This window comes from Accipiter gentilis, chromosome Z (assembly GCF_929443795.1).
Source record: "Accipiter gentilis chromosome Z, bAccGen1.1, whole genome shotgun sequence".
NCBI classification, from domain to species: Eukaryota; Metazoa; Chordata; class Aves; order Accipitriformes; family Accipitridae; genus Astur; species Astur gentilis.
The window spans coordinates 73,687,785-73,708,941 of NC_064919.1; the positions used below are offsets into that span (position 1 = coordinate 73,687,785).

Genomic DNA, 21,157 nt, shown 5'->3' on the forward strand with positions numbered 1-21,157 from the left:
AAGGTCCTTGAATGCATCCAGAGGAGGGCAACAAAGCTGGTGAGAGGGCTGGAAGGAGTGTCATGAGGAGCAGCTAAGGACTTTGGGCTTGTCTAGTTTGGGGGGAAGGAGGCTGTGGGGCAACTGCATTGCTCTCTGCAGCTTCCTGAGGAGGGAAGCAGAGAGGAAAGTGCTGGTCTCATCTCCCTGGAATCCAGCAATAGGATGCGTGGGAATGGTTCAAAGCTGTGTCTGGGGATGTTTAGACTGGACACTGGGAAGCATTTCTTTACTAAAAGGGTGGTCAAACACTGGAAGAGGCTTCCTAGAGAGGTGTACGATGCCCCAAGCCTGTCAGTGTTTAAGAGGCTTTTACAATGCCCTTAACTACATGCTTTAGCTTGCGGTCAGGCAGTTAGACTAGGTGATCATTGTAGGTCCTTTCCAACTGAAATACTCTGTTCTGTTCTATTCTAAATTCTCCAAAAGAATCCCCTTTGTCTGAAAAAGCTCAAGACTAACTTATTGCATTACACTGCTGTGTAGTTTATTTTAAAAGAAAATGTCAGAATTACCTGGAAAGCATATGATTACTCTTTTTGTCAGATTACAGCGACCACATGTGTACCTGCCAGTTCACCTTTATGGCCAACTGGTGCACCATAAAACGGGCTGCCATTTATTGGAATCTCAGGTGAGGTTAATAACTATTTATAACTTGAAAGATTTTAAAGAGTACTGTAATCCTTTTTAAGTATGTTTTAAAAGAGATGGCATTTAAAGTCATTGCAAAACAAGTTGATCATGAAATACCAGAGAAATACCTTGCAACCGTTTTCTTATAATGGCTTGCAAAATCTTAGAATGGAAAGCAACTCACCAATAGAAATAATTTTTCAGTTTGTGCATGAATTGTACATTGACAAGTAAAATTATGCCTGTCCTTTTATACATACAAAAATGTGGAGATGAGGGAATAAAATCTTATTTCTAATATCCTGAAAAGCTAAGAAAACAAATCCTAAGCCAGTTAATAGTTGCTTAAATGAATATACTTTTAATGTGAGTTTGCAAGATGATGTAATGAATATGATAGTTGAAAAGTTCAAGATAAAGCTTAGATATTGCAGTCTGTTAGTCTGATTAATCTGTTACCTTTATAAAATCTGAATTAACTTGATGCAGTCAGTGTTTACATCAAAATTTTCTATTTGCATTACCATTGCTGTTAATTTATGCTTATTATTCCAGAACTACCACTGTTCACTTTAGAGTGCATACTTTAAATTTGTGCTTTACCATTTATTAAAAAGGCAAGAGAGCCTGTTTGACTGAGGTCTCCTTTTTATTTTCAACTGAGTGGGTTTTTTTCTTCTCTTTCTCTCCTTCAGAGTATTGTTACAGATCTAAGTTATACTGTTCGTTCCCCAATGCTGGATAAGTGGGAAGGAATTAAGCAGCTGAAAGCAGCCCTTTGGGCCTTGGTTAGTAATAGATTTACAAACTTTTTGCAGTTGTTTGAGTTCTGTTAAGATTCTTGATTCTGAAATAACTAAGCAAAATCTTGTAAAATCATTGATTAGGTTTTTTGTCATAAAACGTGTGGGTATTTTTTCCAAGTTGGCATTTTGTACCCTGACTGGACTTTCAGTTTAAAATGGTTCACTGCACCTTTTTTGTTCTGAATTTTTTAATAGACACTTTGTCTTTTTTATTTTTTCATTTTTAACAAATAAAAAGAACAGATTGCCACATGCAGCACCAATATTAAATTGGAAGCAGTAGTTACAAGCTGCTGTGGTCTGATTTTAATGTATTTACTGTACTGATCCAAAATTCAGTGTTTCTGGAAGAAAGTTGGCTGCCACTGTGGATGCATGTGAATATATGTGGTCATGGCACCCCCTGGTACCTGGGATAGGTGAAAACCTAGTGCCTGTACTTATCCAAGCTACACTTCTAAATTTGCTTTGCCACCTCAGCTGTTTGTCTGCTTCTTTCTTGTCTTCCCCAAAGCTCATTTAGGAACATTTTTCCAAGGTGACTATTACTGGAAGATACTGTAGGTATGTAATATAATGTATGTAAAATGAGTAAAGGAAGATCATACTGCTGGCTGTAGCAGAATTGGTAAAATGAGGAATACACAGTAGTTAGCTGTGAGCAGTTTTAGGGATTATATGTAGTGTGCGAAGTCCATTTTTTAGATCTGCACGACTAGGAAATGCCAAAAAGGGTGCTAAAATCTCTTAACTGCTTTGAGAAGATGTGACTTGAAACTGTACTACCAACAAACAAAAATGTTAAAAGCTTTACACTGATAGTACTGCAGATCACATCAAAATCAAAACTTACTGGAAACCTTTTATTTTAGGGCAATATTGGATCTTCAAATTGGGGTCTTAACTTGCTTCAAGAGGAGAATGTAATTCCTGATATAATGGCACTTGCCCAACAGTGTGAGGTTCTCTCTGTCAGAGGGTATGTGTATCTGCTTTATATATGAAATTTACAGATGATAGTTGCCATAGGTTTTCAAATAGCCTTACCTAATTTACATGAATATAGTTTTGTACTTACTTGGAACTCAGTTATTGAAGATCATTCATGCTGAGTATCTATCTCAGTCCTACACAATCACAGAATTGTATAGGAAGTCTGAAAGAACATGCAGTAAGCAAATGAAACTATGAAAAAAGATACACTGTTCTTTTTTTTAAAAAACAATTAAAATATTTGCTACTTATATCTCTGTTGGAATCAATTTATTATTCCATCACTTTTATTCAATATTTTTTGAATCTTTAAAAGCATTAATAGATGGTCTTTTGCCTGCTATTGCTACTGCATTAATGTCCTTTTATTATTTTTTTTAAAAAAGGTATTCTTCTACTTTATCTAATCAGGCTCTGTTAATTAGTTTTTATTTTTGAGTAGTGTATTGTTCTCAGATATTTTAGTCCATTTCTTAAGCTTCCATTGATTGACAAATAAAAATGAACAAAAAGCTACTTGGCAGTTTCATGAAGTTTCTGCTGAATTGTTTTGAAACTGTTTCCTTTCAAAAGAGAAATAAGTTTAGTTAAATTAGATTCTATTATTGTTGCTCTTTTTTTATATATGCATTAAATACAGAACCTGTGTCTACGTGCTTGGTCTAATAGCCAAAACTAAACAAGGATGTGACATTTTGAAGCATCACAACTGGGATGCAGTGAGACACAGTCGTAGGCAGCCTTGGCCAGTGGTCCCTGATGACATGGAGCAGCTCTGCAATGAACTTTCTTCTATACCCAGCACTCTTAGCTTGAACTCTGAGTCCACCAGTTCTAGACATAACAGTGAAAGTGAATCTGCTCCTTCAAGTAAGTAACAACAAAACAAACAGAAAAAAACCACCACAAAGCAGCATTTTGGTGTTCTTACCAACCTTTTTGCAGGATGAGGTTCAGGCAGATGGTGTTATTGAAAGGAAGAAGAGTGCAAGCAAGGGTACAGAGTTATATGCATTGAGAGCTGTAGACAAGTGAGAGGGAAGAGAACAGTGTCTTAGGTTTACATTTGATGTAGAAGTAAGAAGTTTTAACATCAGGATAAGTTACTAGTTCTTCTGTCAAGTCATGGCAGCTTGCTGTAATACCTGGCAGAAATCTCCATGCTTAGGTATAGAGATACACTTACTTGGTTGTCCTCAAAGGAGTATTCTAGAAAATAAATACATTCTGCGTGTATATATGCACACACAGAGTGTTGCTCTATTTAAATTCTTGTATATTTTGAGTATCTAGTACATTTTAATTTTGCTATGGATATTTGGAATTTAAATCCAGAAATATACCCTATTTAGGTATTATTAGAGGAGTGCATTGTTTGTAATCCTAGTAGCTGGATGTTTGCACTGAAATAAGATAGTGTGGCTTTTCTTTTGAAGCAAGGAGACCTTCAGCTCAGGTACTCATCAAGATACTTAATTTACTAAGTTCTATAGAAAAAATGTTGAATTAAAATTGCAGTAAATTGTATAACCTCCTATTTTGGCTTCTATAGAATTGCTTTGTTTTTGCAGCATGAAATGTCCATTTTCAGTGATGAAGTATCATATAATTTCAGGTATGTTCATCATGGAGGATGACCGTTTTGGCAGTACTTCCACCAGTACGTTCTTCCTAGATATTACTGAAGATGCAGAACAAATATTTTATGACAGACCTGGACCTTCAAAGGACAAAGACCGTAGTCCCTTTCCTTTTTTTTCTTCTAGTAGACTTGTGAAAAATCGCATTCTAAACTCTCTTACTCTACCTAATAAAAAACACAGAAGTAGCAGTGATCTAAAAGGAGGAAAGCTGACATCGTCTGACAGTAAATCAGGCCTGAGGCGAAATCGTACAGTAACAGAACCTTCCAGAAGCATAGACTTTCCTGCTGGGGAAGAATTCAACCCTGTTTGCAAAGTTCCTAAAATCCAGACTTTACGATTGGAAACTTCTTTTGTTGGAAGTAAGCACATGGAAGATACTGATAGTACCCCGAGTATTGGAGAAAATGATCTGAAGCTGCCTAAAGGTCTTGGAAATGAAATTCACCGGGACAACGCAAGCAGAGAAAGGCTAATAGGAGATGGTACTACACAAACACATTTCAAGAGTCGTAGCTTAAGTTTTAATACAGATACCACAACAAGTGGCATAAGCTCAATGAGCTCTAGCCCTTCAAGGGAGACTGTAGGTGTGGACACTACGAATGTAGATACTGACTGTGGAAGTTTGAGTACTGTGGTAAGCACAAAAACAGTTAAACCAAGTCACTGTTCAACACCACAGTCTAACCACCTGCCTCTCTCAAAATCCAGCTCTGTATCCCTGGTACCCCCAGGGTCTTCTCATACGCTTCCCCGAAGAGCCCAGTCTCTTAAAGCTCCTTCTCTTGCTACGATAAAAAGTCTTGCTGACTATAACTTTAGCTACACAAGTTCTCGAGATGCCTTTGGCTATGCTACACTAAAACGCTTACAACAGCAGAGGATGCATCCTTCACTGTCTCATTCGGAAGCCCTAGCATCTCCGGCAAAGGACGTGCTGTTTACTGACACTATTACCATGAAGTCTGGCAGCCTGGATTCTCGGCTAACCCCAAGCCGGTAAGAGATTATTATGTGCTCATTTCTTCCTTCAAAGCTGTAAGACCAATTAAGTAAAATAAGTGTCTTTTTAATACTTTTTTCCAACTTCACCTAGAAGTGAAAATTGTTGCAAGATGATTCATAACTTCACTGAAAGCAGTATCAATACTAGGAGCATAATATAGTAGAATGAGAATCCTGAACTTCGTGCATGCTGTCAGAGAAGCCCAGTTTTCATAGCTGTGCTTGGCCCCTTTAATGCTGTTAGTGACAAAGGAAAACATTTCCTTTTATCACATTTGCTTCCTGTTTAACTTTTTTTAATATTTAAATCCAATTACATTGCTAACATCATTAGAGTTGCAATCACACAAAATTGCCTGTGTAGTCAGAGCTATATTTCAGAAGAGAATTTTCTTTGTCACTCAATGAGGTTTTAGGACAGGGACTCCTGCCCATATGCTATATTCGTGTTCACTGTGGCATTGAGGTCAGTGATGAGATACTGGTACTACTGATAGGAATGTCAGTTTGGCTTCATAGCTACAACAGAGCAAAGATTTTACTCATAGCATTTATTTTTAGATGGCAGTGTCACCTCTTTATTTTTGAGTCATATTAGATGTTCTGTAGACTAATTGGATAGTTACATAAGATATCTAGCTCATGACATTGACACTGTTCCCAGCAGCTACAGTCACTGCTTAAGAACTTTCTCTTAAAAACTTTTCTACCAAATTTTGCCGTTCAAATAATCTTTTAGCTAGTGCTTTGGATTTTCACATTAGTATTGAAAGGGAAAAGACCTATCTGTTTTTACCTACACATCGTCTCTCAGATGAGTGAAAGGGGAAGAGCTACCAATACATCAGTCATCTGCTTACTACACAGAACAGCAAATGCCAAGTCCCTAAACTGCACTCTGCATACCCAGTTGAGCGTACATAGTGCCCGTTTATTAGTATGCATTTTTTGTCCTGATGAAGAGCAAAATTAACTTGTAGATATTTTCACATGATTCTGCAAAGATGCCATAAAAGGTAAGTTTTGTTCCCTTTGTTCAATTCAGTTAGAACTAGACTGAGTGTGCTGATTAAATTGAGTCAGTAATTAAGCTGCACTATCCTGGAAATCAGAAGTGCTGTTCCTTGCTCTGTCACTGTCTTCCTGTGCTAATGCAGGAAAAAATCAGTGTGATTTCAGTGGCAGTACAGGTTCTGTTGTGGCTGTAGTAATGTTGTACCATGCCTTGCAGTCCTGCCTTTGATAGGCAAAGCAGCCTTGCCGGAGTGGACTTTCATCCTGAAGTAATGTAATGCTAACAGTATTCCTGGTGCTTAGCTGTTCATCATCTCTTACGTTGGTGGTCAGGCTCAAGGATTTGAGCTGATCTGTTTAACATTGAACTGAAGTGGCTGTAGTGCTTGTATCTCTTGAGAAAGTTAAAAAATTGCAGACACACATATTGCAAGAGATTATCAGATTGTGTTGGTTACTAATATAATTGGTTGGAAAGGCGGTGATATAACTAGTATTCTTTTTTTTCTTACACTTGGCAACCCTTTTAGTGAAGAAGTTTCTCCTAATGTGCAATCTAAACCTCCCCTGGTGCAACTTGAGGCTGTTTTCTCTTGTCATTTTGAAATATGGCTTGACTTTTATTGTAAGTCCACTGCTACTGTCATTAGCATTGGTCAGAATTAATTAGTAGTGAGAAAAGTATTGAAATCCTGTAATTTGTTCTGCACATTTCCATCACATAATAATGTCTTGAACCTTAGATTGTCAGATCTTGATAATTTAATTTTATCTCAGTATAAATCTGTTAACCTGTTAGGGGTAGGAAGGCATTTTAATTGCCCACCTAAAACAAAAAATGATAGAAATTTATTTCTAAGGCAGGAAGTCAAGAAATCAAACATTTACTGTACATTACCTCCCAATGTATAATAACTTGCAGTAATGTAATAAAAATTTACTGTTCCTGAGGTTTGTCTCTTTATAGTAGGAAGCTTTAAGCCACTGCATATAGACCATCTACGTAAGTTGATTAGCAGAAGACATTCGTAGGTTTTTATCTGCAATGAGAAGTAAAATGGCAGATGGCCAAATGTGAAATTTCCATCATCAGGGCTCTGATCAGCACTGAGGACTTGTTGTCCAGCCTCCTCTTTCCTGTCTCATTTTCCCAACCTATTTCTTTCTTTGTTTCTTGGACTGCTTGTCACAGTCAGCTCTGCTCACTGTGCAGGTTCAAGTTTGTTCTTTGTGCATTCATGTTGAGGAAATTCTTTCTCCATGCCTGGCTCCTGCAGAGTACAGGAGAAAAAATGTTCCTTGTTCACATTGCTTATACCTTAGCAGGCTCAAGCTTTGTATTTGCCAGCATGTGCCTGCTCAGCTCAGAGTTTGTAAATATCCAGGGAAGGTACATTTAAAAATGAGGCAGTTAGTTTAAAAGCCTAAATAAATCTTTACTGACCATGTATGGTCTATAAATCTTCTAAGCCTGCTGAGTTGGAGAGAATTGGTGGGTTTGCAGGGTTGGCAGCCCCTCAAGCAGAAGTTACATACAGCCATCTTGCAAGTCCCCATCCCAGGACTTTCAAAGAAAAAATTTTTACCTGAGGAACTGGCGAACCATGCAATACAATATGAGAGAGAAAAAAGCAGTGAACTGATAGCTGCAATTTGACAAGAGTTACAAGCTCTGTGTTCTACAATGGGAAGATGAGGATAGCCTTTGAGTCAGCAGTCCTTCTTACTTTTAGTGTACCAGAATGAGAGATTTACCAAGTTTGTGATGTATTATTTCAATGTTACAGGTTCATGAAAGCTTTAAGTTATGCCTCATTAGATAAAGAAGATTTATTAAGTCCTATTAACCAAAACACACTTCAGCGTTCCTCTTCTGTTCGCTCCATGGTTTCTAATGCTACCTATGGTAGCTCTGATGATTACATTGGCCTTGCTCTTCCAGTGGATATCAATGAAATATTTCAGGTATGTATGTGATAACTTACTGGGTTCATTTGCATTTTTGTAGAGAAAGGTAGTCAACTGTTGCATTTTTATCAGAATAGATTAGATCTAGAGAAATGAGGAAAAACTTCTGTGGTACTTTCAAGGAATGCATTTTGGACATCAAGAGTTTGTTTTCTAACCCTGTTTACAGAAAACCAGTAGTCTGTTTTGTATTATTAGGCAAATAATGACACATGCTGGGTTAGAGTGTTAAACAATGGTAGCATAAGTTGTGGTGGTTTTTTTTAGTTGACAGCTAGCTTCTATACTAGAATTAGAATAGTCTGTGGACATTTGTATCATCATACCATTAAATTATATTGTCTTACTTAACCTTACAGATATATATCTATATTTAAGTTAAAACAGATCTTTTTAATATCTTATCAATTGCTTTCCTCTTTCTACTTGGTTAAAACACTTTCCCATCTAACAAACTGATGCATCGCAGGGTTTAATATTCTGTTACTTCATTGTCAAAACCAGGATGTGATGTATGTCAAAGTTAAATGAGTGGGCTTCCTTATCTTTAGTTTATGTAGTCTTTGCCTTTTAAACCTAAATGGCTTTCTTACTAATCTCAAAAAAATTACTAAAGCTAGAGTAAAGGCAAGATTTTTCAATCATACCTGCTTCTATTCCCCCTTTATGAAATGACTAGTTCTTCTTTCTCCTTTACAGTCTTTGTGGCATATTTATGTTGCCTCATTTCTCACTCAACTCTTTTTCTAGAGTTGATACATGTCTTGACTCTGCAACAACTTACAGGCAACTTTTTTTATGTTCTGGGTGTTTTTGCACTACTCTCCCAAGATCTCCAGTGTAGAGTGATTGTGGACAGATCATTAATAGCCACTTCTGTGTCACTGGTTTCCTTACAGTCTGTCACCACTGTTAATATTTGCTGACTGTTCGTAAGCCTTTGTTAATAAATGTTCATTCACAAATGTGTGTTTTTCTCATTGGCTTTTTGTTAGTACTCAGGAGCCCATTCTTAATTTCCTCCTCTAATTAGATCTTTTTCCTGAAGTAAAAAAAAAGGACATTTTATTTCCTCCTAAAAATCTACTTTTCCTTTGTATATGATTATTACTTGTGCTAATTTTAATTTTCACTTTGATATGCAAGGTAAAGGAAACTCCATATTTCCAGAAGAAAACCACACTTCCATTTGATGACCATGGAGCTAGGGTCTTCGCATCTGATGCCGGAGGTACTGTTTTTGTTCTTCTCATGTACCTTTTTGTTGTGTATTTGTACATTGGGTGGGGTGTTTGTTTATTTGGTTTTTTTCTTTACAGAAAAGGTTATTTTTAGCTGTTAAGTTTTGAGAGCTGTGTTCTGGATGCAGGATGGCAGGCCATTAATTCCCTGTTTTATTTAGTTTGAGATAATGTGGTGTTGCTGCAAAGTAACATAAGCTTGGTCCTCCTCTAGTAAACAAAGGAGGAAAGTCTACATATATTTGATTGTAATATGAGCTAATGCTAATCTAAGGTTGGTAGTGATACTGCATTAAAATAAGTAGCAAAATTTAAGCTAAGATAAAACATGTATGCCACATATTGAGCTGTTACATTTTGACTTCCCTTTGATTACATGTGAATTTATAGGAACCAATGAAGGCATTAGGTGTGTATTTCAGAAAGTAAATTTTGTCTTTGTGATGTTTCCATGACAGTTGATCAGCGGAGTTGATGGGACATTGTACAAGAGAATTGCAAGTGTGCTGTAATGCCTGGCTTGTTCTGAAATGCACTTCCTTTTTAGTTGAGAGTAGTCAGAAATCTGTATGGTGTCAATATGTGTCTTTTTAGTTTGACAACTGAAAAAGCAGTGAAACTGGTTCTAAAGTAGTATAGGATAGCTGTTGTCTTGCCTCCTAGTTAACTGGAACTTTATTACAAGCACTTTGAACATGCAAATAGACACATCTTAACTGATTTTTATTTTTATTTCGTGTTTTTAATGTAATATATAAAGCTGATTTTCCTGAAAGTATGTTTCTGTAGTTTGATAAGTTTCAGTGTAAAGTAACTCTTGTTCAAAATTGTATTTGTTGGTATATTCCATCTAGGGAAGAGCATGTCACTAAAGTGTCTTTGGCTTGTTTCTCCGTTGTTGAGTCTAGTTTCTTCCTATTACAGGCACTAAGTTAGGTTTTTAAATTGTTTCTGTGTTCATTGGTGCATGCACCTGTCATTTAACCATCTGGTATATTGTTGTACTAATATTGTTTGACACTATGAAATTTGGTAATGTGTTAGTGTTGCATGAGTATTACTAATGTTGATACAATGTCAGGATTTACCACACACCTTCTTACAGTATGTGTGTACAATGTGTGTGTTTAGAGGTTGAATTCTGTCCTTTGCAATTATTTTGTTATATATGAGAAGCTGGGACTAAAATGTTATGTCTGTTTCCCAAATGCCAACAATCTTGGGAGCTTAACCACTCAAAAATAAAAAAGTTTTTGGATCTTCACACACATGTACCCTTCCCAGCCTTAAGAGTTTTAAAAGGGGAAATTTAGTTGATGTAACGTTATTGCTTGGTTCTCTTTTTTCTGATGTCTAATTGCTTATCTACAGGCCTTCCATCAGGTACAAGTGATGTTGTCAAAAGCCCTTTTCAGATGCTCCGACAGCAGATCAGTCTCACAGAAATAATGAATACTAGCCGTTCAGATGCCTCTCAGTTTTTAGAAAATACAGAGGATACAGGGCTGCAGGAGCACACAGATGAGAACTGCCTTTACTGTGTCTGCATTCAGATACTGGGTTATCAACCTAACAACAAAGTGAACTCTTCATATAGTCGTACAGGTTAGTGTTCCTTGTGGGGAAATGTGATAAAACTGAATGAAAATACTGAATTTTGTTCATCTTTAAAACTGATTATCTGTAAGGGGTTTTTTCTTACTACTGACCTTGACATTAATTCTCCATAATAAGCTCACTGCAACCAATGGTGTATCTATGGCCATTTCCAGATTTTTGATTTCTAGTGGTGTTAGCATGACTGGGTGCCTGCATGTTTTGTGGGTTTCTTAATATTTTTAAGAGCTTACCAAAATACAAAATCTGAAACCTTATTTAGTTCTTAAAATCCATGTCCTGAAAACTGACACTGTCAAACTCATGAAAAGTCTGACTTCAAAGCCAGCCTGTACCATAAAACACAAATCTGAGGAGTCTGAAGTTGAGCTGTAATTTCTGGGATTTAGTCATCTTCCTTCGTATTTTGAGATTCAGATAGGATTCAGAATTATTTTTTCTTAACCTTCTCTGCAGAGCTTGCAGTTACATATCTTTTTGCAATGTCTGTAATAAAAAGATAATCCAGTAATGGCTGCATAGTAAGAAGCCTCACTGTTTTACAGCGGTGTTACACATTCAGATGATAGGACATAGAGTACTGTTGGCAAGGGAGATGATGTGCAAAATGTGAGGAATGGCCCAGAGAGCTACGCTTGAGCTTGAGTTCAGTATCAAGAAGGGATAGCAAATAAAATCCCAACTCTAGTCTTCAAATAAGGGTGTTAGAGGTGTGGCAGAGCCAGGATCTTGTCAGAGGCACACAGCCAAAGGACAGAAGGCCATGAACACATGCTGCAGGAATAGAAATTGTGGTTGAACATAAGAGGAAACTCTTGACAGTGTAACCTAATGTAATTCTGAAGTGAACCCTTCTTTGAGCAAGGGGGTGAACTAGGTGATTTCCAGGAGTCCCTTCAGACCTATTGTTTTTCTGTGGTTCTGTTAACTGTGCTACGATTAAAAGCTTGGATTTTATATTCATCTCTTTAAATCCAAAACGCTGAAGGCTGTGGATAGTGAAACCTCCCAGAAGAATCTTAACTTGTCACACCTTTCTGTTGATGAAGACAGACCCCTTTCTGTAGCACCTCTGATAATTGTATGAACAAAATATGTATATGCAGGAGCATCTTTATTATGTAATAGAGCACAGATATATCAATAAGAACTCTGTGTGATGACAGTTTTTAGGCTTCCATCAGTGTCTAAGAGTTGATTATTTTCAGTCAAGTATTTCAAGATTCAAAAAAGTGATTTTTAGACATTTTGTGTATGATGGGCCAAAATCCAACACCTGGTTTCCGGCTGGTTTATATGCACAGTACTTAGCATATCAGTGTTATGCATGCTTACCATTGTAGAAAAATAACAAAAGCATTTGAAGGGAGGAAAAATGTGAATAACAAAGATACAACATCTTGTTTATGTCAGATTTTTCAGACATTCCATATACTGACTGGTGTGGGCAGACCATACACAATCACTTAGATGTGCATTCCTCCAAATTTTCTGGAATTTCAGGCTGTAGTGATGCAGTATCCCATGGTTCAGCTAGCAGCACCAAGAGTACAGAGCTTGTACTAGGTAAGTTTGGAAGCCTTATGATTATTAGAGACTATAACTCTTAAGTATTTAAGTACTGTGGAAAAATAATACTTATACATACTGCAACAAATATTGCTTATTATTTAAAAAAAGCAAACAAAAAAACCCAAACCAAGAATAAAAACAACCACCATTTCCACATGAGAGAATATAATTTTAAACTCTTCTCCTTTTGCTGTACAGCAGTTCTATGGGTTATTATATAGCTCTGTATCTGACTTGACAAGCAAATTGATGGCCTTTTTGTCCACACTGGTGTTAGTTTAGAAAAAAAGACTAATTTTCTGTAAAGAGAAAGACGCTTCTTTCTTAGGCTTGTGGTTTACATTTTGAGTTACCATAATTTCTTAAGTAGCTGGTTGCTAACGTCTCCAGCATCTGATAGAAACAGAGCAGGTAATCACTCACCCAGACAGAACTGTAATTGAATTTTACAGGGTTTTCCATTTATGAAATGGTAGTTTACCTTTTAAAAATATTTCTATGTTAAAATTCCTGAAAATAGTATTTTTTCTGTTTTAATTTCAATGGAAATATTTGTTGATAATTCAGAACACATACATAAATGTGTGTGTGTTAATGTGCTTTTGGAATGCTAGAACAGACTTACAGTGGCATAAGATTAGCACAATCAAAGACTGTTCTGTTTAAACTCCATACTGTTTAATTTGTTTTTCCAGGAGTAAAATCAATCCCAGATGATACACCAGTATGCAGAATACTTCTGCGGAAAGAAGTCTTACGTTTAGTAATCAATTTGAGTAGTTCAGTAGGAACCAAGGGCCATGAAACTGGACTCCTGACGTAAGTTCAATACATTTCAGGTGTTTTAGCAACATTTAGTTGTATGTATTCTGGAAGATCTCTGGGATAGTGGTTAGCCTTATTTCTGACTTGTCAAAGAACTGTCACACAGATATGATTGAATGTATCATAAAAGCTAAGCAAAGAATTTTCCTTTAATATTTTTGCTCTGTCTTTAATTTCTTGCTCTTCCCCAGTCTTTTTAAAATCAGTAATTCAACTGTAGTGATACTTCATTGCATACCCAGTATATCATGCATCTTTTTTAAAGAAACGATAATTCTTTTTTGTTATTTGTGCCAAATAATATATACCAAATAAGCAGAATAATGAGCTGGAAGTAACATCTTGAGAAAAACAAATCTGCTTTGAGAGAGAGTACAACTACTGGAATTAATTTATAGAAAAAATCATGTTAAAATATAGGAATATAAATCTAGGGGCCAAATGCTATAAAAAAACCTGTAGGTTTCTAGGCTAGTGACATTGGAAACTGATGTACAGCTGCTGAAAAAAAATGCAGAAATGCTTATCTTAGTTTCAAAAATGCTTGCAGGTAATTAAGTTAGCTTTTTTGTATTTTTTTACTGTTGTACATGTGGGTGCCAATTCTTTGATACACTGTTCATTTTCTACATCTGTTATTTTAAGACTAGGTGATCTCAGCAATTCTGTACAACTTTCAAATTATACATTCTGTTTCACCTCATTAATATAGATTTCTTCCAGTTTGGTACAAAATAATGCTGTCTGTTCTGATTTTCTTGCTTCATCAGATTCAGAATTTATAATGCCTGTTACTGAAGTATTCTACTTCTGTTAATGATGACAATCAAAATCTAATTGAACAATGTTTCAGAATATGATGGAAGTCTGGTCAAGACATATGACATCTTGGTGTTTTTTCTGTTTTTCAGAATTAAGGAGAAGTATCCCCAAGCATTTGATGACATATGCCTTTACTCTGAGGTGTCCTACTTGTTAGCACATTGTACATTTCGACTTCCATCTCGAAGGTTCATTCAGGAGCTATTTCAAGATGTACAGTTCTTACAAGTAAGTGGAGGATCCAAATGCATTGAATGCACCAAAATGTGCCACCTGGGTGCAAGTTTCACGTTCTGAATAAAAGATGCTTTCAGATATATCTTCAAGGAAACCATTTTATAGTGTTTCTCTAGTAAACTAATCTCTAACATTATTAATACGTCATGTCTTTTTCCTGTAGATGCATGAAGAAGCAGAGGCTATTTTAGCAACACCAACAAAACAGCCAGTAATTGATGCATCAGCTGAATCCTGACCTCTGTCTTATGCAGTGCATTGCATATAGACTTTCTGAAATCCTCAGACAACCTCCGACTGACTGGATAAAAAGCTTGGAGCATCATCTTCTAAACCGTTCCAGAAGCTACTGGTACCTGAAGACTGAACTGAAAACATTTTCTTCCTCAACCAACTACTGCCCCAGTATTTTGAGCCCTTTGGGGAGTTATTAAACATTACCATAGTTTTAATAATAGTAATTACCAGTATATGCAAGAGCCGAGCACTGAACACCTCCACAAGTTTTCATTTCATTTTCTACCATAAATTTAAAAAAAAACAGGACAACATGCAGAGACATCTTTTTTGATTGACTTATGATTCTGTTCCAGAGAAGCAGAGCGATGCCTTCCTTTTTAAACTCTGATTATCAGGAATCAGAGAGATGAGGGTGCATTCCATTGCCAGCAATGGGGAGCCATGCTGCAATTGTGGACTACGGGGGATTAATGTTAACCCTTGTCTGTTGTTTTTTGTACTGTTTATAACACTACTTGGGGGTTTGTAACTTCAGACAGAAAGAAAAGCCTCTGTGAATCTGAGGTTTCCTTTAAGTTATTTTAATATTGCTATAGTTGTAAATCATTTTATTAGCAGTCTCTCCAGTTTCAGTACATTTACATACATACATGTATCTTATCTGAACCAGTTAAGGATTTTCACTACAGTTTGATTTTAAAAATAACAAATCAGTTAAACTTAAAATGCTGAAATCAGATTGTTTTCCCTGAATGATATGCATGTGTTTGCAGTTTCTACACTCATGCTCATATAGTACGAATGTTGGTCTTACTCTAAACTAAAATCCTTTAAAAAGCATGCTTTGTATCAGTTAAATGAATATTGTATAAACTAAACTTGAAGACATTTAATCATTGCTGCTTTTGTGAGAAGACATAATACGAGTGTTTCCCAAGTTCCATGGAAACAGCCTTTTATAAAAACAAAGGTTTATTTGAATATTCAATGGATGAGTGATCAAGCATTGGATAGTACTAATAATTGTAGTGAAAAGCCTTAAGTACCAAATTTTGGAGCAGCAGTACTTATAATTTTATACTGGTATTTAAGACTTGTTGCAAAAGTTAAATACTACAGTGACTGAAATCGTTGCCTCTATCATGTTACTAGTGAGGTTACTAAATTAATGAGTGCAAGCTTAAAAAAATATAGTAAGAATCCCCATCACTTACCATGGATCTAAAGATTCAGAAGCCTTTATATGAAGGTAATATAAATATATGCAAATGTGTATATACAGTAGCATGGCCGCCTTTGTTAGAATGCCTGTAATAGAAGGGATTACCCTTTGATTTTGATATAGGTGAATAATTCAGCTGGACTGTACTAAGTAGAACATATTTTTATCCATTCACTTTTACCATTTTTTATAATTGTCAGATTAATACTTAAGTGAAGATAAGTAAAATTTATCCTGATGCTCATAACTGTTCTTACTAGCTATGCTACTGGAGATATCAATTAGTTCTGTGAACAGGAAAACACAATTCCTAGTGAAATGTAGAATTTCTTTGTTCTTACTGGAGATTTCATCTTGCCACATAAGCACTGCTTTGCAGCTATCACTTCACTGAGTTCTTATGTGCACTCCATATCATCAGGTTCTGGTAAAGCAGATTGTAAGTTGCTGCTCATAGTCAAATTTAGTTCTTAAGATTTCCTTTTCATGAGTTTTCACTGAAAGAAGGAGCAAAAAGAAACTGATTCAACTCTTCTGTGGTCAGTGACACAAATAATATTATCTGTGTGTCAAGGCATGTTTGAAATGCTCTGAAAACATACCACACCAGTAACTATTGGGCTTCTGTGGTCATAAGAAAGAAATACTTCTGTAAAACCAAAATGTCAAATCACAGTAGACCAAATAGTGGTATAAACTCCAAAGGAAGTGATGTAGTTTTCCCAAAAAAGGGTCTAGCATATCTTATACAGTAGTTTCAAACACTACCTCAGACTAGAGTATGAGAGACTTGTTTTAACAGCTAGATGGGGTTACATCAACAACTCCATGTTATTTTTCTGCAGTTAAAGCAAAATAAGTTTTATCACCTGTATTTAAAAAACCACCTTTCTTCATTTGTTACCAGCTTAACCCATAGCACTTAATGTAGAAAGCACCGTAAGAAGGCCTCTGATTATAAACAGGTAAGCGAAAGCAATGTCAATACACTTTTGAAAGAATCTCCATCTTGAAATGCTTATGTGTTCTGAAGTACTTGCTTGTGTGGGGATCCGTGACAACAGAAACTTGACATATAAATTATGGCCTGAAATTCAGTTATGAAACGTGATTTTTTTTCTGAAAGTATATGAGTGTCAGTAGATTTCAACAAGTATGCATCAAGGATGTAAAGTCTGTACTGTACATAACATACAACATTTCTAGAATTAATTTACCTATTTACATTAAGCTCACATTAATGTTTCATTTTAATTGGCAAATGAAGGGATTCTGTAATTGAAGGAATTTGATATTGGCCTAGTTGCAAACTGTGAATTTCTAATTCTATAGATTTCTTTTTTTAAATATCCCTTTTAAAGTTCTTATTTTGGGGGTTTTTTTGCTTCATGATAAAACTTCAAAAGCAAACATTAATAAATAAAAATTGTGCTTATATTAACCCTAATAAAGAATCCTTCCACTTCTAGAAAGATTTGCAAGGGAAGCTGACAGACCACCTGCTTTGTATTTTTCCAGTCCGAACAATTGGTGATACTGTCAAATAAATGGTAAAACGTAGAGCATTCACTCACGCTATATACAAATACACTGTGGTTGCTGTGGCAAAGAAAACTGACTGATTCAACATGCTAACACAAAATACTCAGCTCTGAGGGGAAAGCCTGTGTGGGAAGGAGAAGCTGGCTGTGAAACCACTCGCATTTAGTCTACTACATTAGCTGGCTGATTTTCTTAGTCTCCTTTTACAGTCAGAGGAAAGGGATAGCCCTTTCCAAACGGCAGAGAGCTTACTAAAGGGCTCCAAATTACTTCCCCGAGGGCCTGTTTCTCTCCACTGAGTGGTGAGGAGGACAAAGCTGGGTGCTGTGAGTGTCCTTTTGGAGAGAGAGACCTTTCAGCTGTCTGAAATTCAGAGATGCAGAATGCTCCCAGCTGTCCTGGATGTCACTTGAAGCTGGAGATGGTCAGGCTTTGAGGTGCTCAAGTTGTATGTTGGGCCCCTGGCATGTTGTGCTTGAAACAGTTCTTTTGTCCTCATCTGACAGTTATTATTTGACCTGACATATGTACCCTAAATGTGCTCTCATTGGGTTTTGTTGCTGTTTTTTCCCAAGACACAATGAAGTGCTAAAGTACTTGGTAGTGTAGGGTACAGTGGCTTGGCACGCTGATGTACGTTGCCCTTATAAATGTTTAAAAAGGCAGCAGTGAGAATCCTGCTCATATTTTTGTCATTTTAATATGAAACATATGTAGTGGTCTTGAATGAGATTTGTAATTTGCAGTGAGAGACTGAAAAAACCTATAACACCTTTACTAGGCACCTGAAGAGGAAAGTAGCTATTTGAGAAATAGGTAATCAAAGCCTAGTGAGAGATGGAGGAGTTGTTGCTGCTTCTTTGTCTGTGTCTTGGACTTGGTATTTGGCTGTTTGCACTGCAGGAAGCTGCTGTTACTTTGTAGGTGACCATGAGCTCAAGCTGAGCAATCGCAGTGGAAGAATTCTTGCCAGGCTTCAGAGCATCTCCAAGGTTTGTACTTGCCTCCCAGCAGGGCTGCACGGAAGTCCTGTTACTCAGCTTCACTGGAGCCAGCTGAAAGCAGGTCCTGTAACTTTTTAAGTTACACTTCTCTAGTATCATGTGCTTATTAAAGGTATACTAGGTGAAAATAAAATCTGAAAACTGTAAAAGACCTTTGGGAACATACTAGAAACCATGTTTGTATTTTGCTAGAAGCCCCCCATCCCCTGGTTTTTGTTTAACTCCTGATTCTGGTTCCCTGGATCGTTTTGTTTCAACAGATGTGTATGTTCAGTGAAGAATGTGGATTTTCTTTGGACTATTTTTGTAATATGGATGGACAGCAATGCCACAGCATGCAGAAATTGCACATTTTGCTTGAATTGCTTTGTAAAATACACTATTTTATTTGGGAAATGTAATTTATGCCAAAAAGTGTAACATGCCATTTTGCCACTGAATACTGTGTTTTGGCACAAGATGCAATGTCTAAGGGAGGAAAAGCCAGACATTTTGTAGATTTATTAGAAAAATTGTTCCAATACTGAGCTGTCAGCATCCCTAAAACTCCATTACAAGAGATTATCTAAATTAACCATTCTGAGGAGGGAAGGGATCAAGGAAAATCTCAAGACTTACTCTCCCTGTCCTGTGTGGTCTTTTAATTTAGTAATACGCTGCTACATATTTGGGGGTTCTAGTGTTTTTAGGTCACTGAACAGACATTGAAATCTGATTTATATTGTATACCTGTAACATAGAAAGAAAAAGTATTTATATATTTTCCGTAAGAATATTGCATTGAGCTGTGTATAATTTAAACAGAGGCTTGTCCTAAAATGGTATTACCCACTTTGATTTTTTTTTTTCTGGGTTTTTTTTGTATAGTGTGTACAGTTCATGTCAATGGGCATTAAAAGCCTCCTGAAGCGTGATCTTGTCAAAGGGATGCATTGTTAATAAAATGTACTTAAACTTCTTACAGTTGTTCTGGTCTTGTATGTACCTCACGGTACTAGAAGTGGGTTGGAATTTTATTTATATTTCTAAGTTACTAATTAACTAGAACAACCTGATATTTTTGTCAAATTAGTTTTATTGCTTTGTAAGATGTCTTATAAAAATAGAAGGGGACTCCTTGTACACCATTCTTATTTTTAAAATTTAGCATACTGATTGATACTGAGAATTAATAGTTTTCCATTATGTGGTGGTTTAAGTATTAGCATTTCAACAACTGCTGTGAAAGTTTAATTATAAACAAAAAAAAGTTTAGAGTTTTGAACTCATTCAACTATTAATGCAAGACAGATGTCTTAAAAATATGAAAACTATACATGCCTCCCCACTGATGCAAAAATACTTTTCTAATCTTTAGTTCTAGTGCCTGGACTGTACTCTTTGACTGGCAGGAAGGCATTGTCCTCCCTGGAATCTTCTGTTTGTGTGCTTTTAAGCACAGGTGGTTTCATGAAACACCACCCATCAGGGCCAGCAAGGGGAAAGGCTTATAGATAGAGAGGAGCTAACTTCTCATCACCTTGCCAAGCAATCTGGTACTGGGTAAAGTGTATCCTTGTTTCCAGATAATGAAGTTTCACCAGTGCAGGATCTCCTGCAGAATAGACCAAGGGAGCTGAAGAGGAAACTCTCCACAGGCCAGTGTGTCTCACCCCACCATTGGGAAGGCACAACTGGCCACGTTGCCTGCACCCTCACGCATACCTCCGCTCACTCCTGGGTCTGAATTACCACAGCCAAGCCCTGGTGGCAGCTGCTTTTTCAGAAGTAGGAATTTGCGCTTTGTTACAGCTGTCCTCTGCTGTGAGGAACTGCAGCATGCTGAAATTTAAAATGTTTCATGGGATAGTTGATCTTTTTGACCAACTTCTGTATCAGAATTCCTTAGATGTGTAACTCTTGATTTAGGATACCTTTTAAACCTTTTTAAATAAACAGGCCTTTCTTTGAAATGCACACCTACGAAGTTGCTACTTTGATAGTGGCAAAACAGCTCCTTCCTGTTTATTGGCCTTTTTTCCAACAATAAAGCTTTTAAACTTCGCAAGTACATGCGATGTGGTGAAAACACTTTGGAGGAGTTCTAAGTCACAAAGGTACCGTGGTATCAGACTTTCAAATTCACTGTAACATAGAGGGAATAAAAGCTTCTCTGGGATGTCTCTGTTGAATAGCATCAGCTTCCTCTTACTTCCTTATTCTCTGTTAAACTGCAGTTCAGCTAAATGGGACCAGCTGTGTTTCCTTACTCCACTGTCTGAAGGCTGAAAGGAAGGACCATGCTGCAATATTTTTTTTTCAAGTAAATCTGTGTGTGACCTACACGTGGACACAGGACAGTGTGCATTGACTGGATAGCTAACTGTGGCTAGAGGTATCTGTGCGTTTGCACTCCTGTTTGTACCTCTCCTTTGCCTGCCTGAAGACTTCTCCCCCTGCAAGTCCATCTGTGTCTCAGTCTATGTAAGGTCTTAACTGGTCTTCCTGTTGCAACATTACAGCAGTATCTATAAACAATAGTATAAAACCTAGATGTAGTTCAGTAGCAAAACTCATTTCTGCCTGCAGATGCTTAGTTTTTAGGAAGTATGATTAGCTAGTTAATGCACTTGTCTTCCCTATGTTTGAACAAATTAGCTGAAGATCAAATTGTAAAAAACACTTCATTTTTTCCCTTTTGAGAACTGCTTATTCTGTGCTCACTTGTTGCAGATGGAGTTATGCACTT

The 21,157-nt window shown here is 36.7% G+C and overlaps 1 protein-coding gene across 9 annotated transcripts in view; it reads left to right on the top strand.

Moving 5' to 3' along the window:
* Window positions 1-19,388, top strand: part of RICTOR (RPTOR independent companion of MTOR complex 2) — an 87,452-nt gene extending 68,064 nt beyond the window's left edge. For 7 of the 9 annotated variants that reach the window (XM_049794767.1, XM_049794773.1, XM_049794774.1 and 4 more), the window contains 12 exons: window positions 586-673; window positions 1,371-1,463; window positions 2,354-2,460; window positions 3,115-3,344; window positions 4,090-5,119; window positions 7,927-8,104; window positions 9,254-9,338; window positions 10,720-10,953; window positions 12,379-12,531; window positions 13,233-13,356; window positions 14,274-14,412; window positions 14,585-19,388. In XM_049794767.1, the coding sequence (XP_049650724.1) occupies window positions 586-673; window positions 1,371-1,463; window positions 2,354-2,460; window positions 3,115-3,344; window positions 4,090-5,119; window positions 7,927-8,104; window positions 9,254-9,338; window positions 10,720-10,953; window positions 12,379-12,531; window positions 13,233-13,356; window positions 14,274-14,412; window positions 14,585-14,659 (2,536 nt within the window). In that variant the 3' untranslated portion in view covers window positions 14,660-19,388. The remainder of the gene's footprint in view (window positions 1-585; window positions 674-1,370; window positions 1,464-2,353; window positions 2,461-3,114; window positions 3,345-4,089; window positions 5,120-7,926; window positions 8,105-9,253; window positions 9,339-10,719; window positions 10,954-12,378; window positions 12,532-13,232; window positions 13,357-14,273; window positions 14,413-14,584) is intronic. The other 2 variants (XR_007505040.1, XR_007505041.1) reach the window with 2 other exon arrangements.
* The last annotated feature ends 1,769 nt before the right edge of the window (window positions 19,389-21,157 follow it).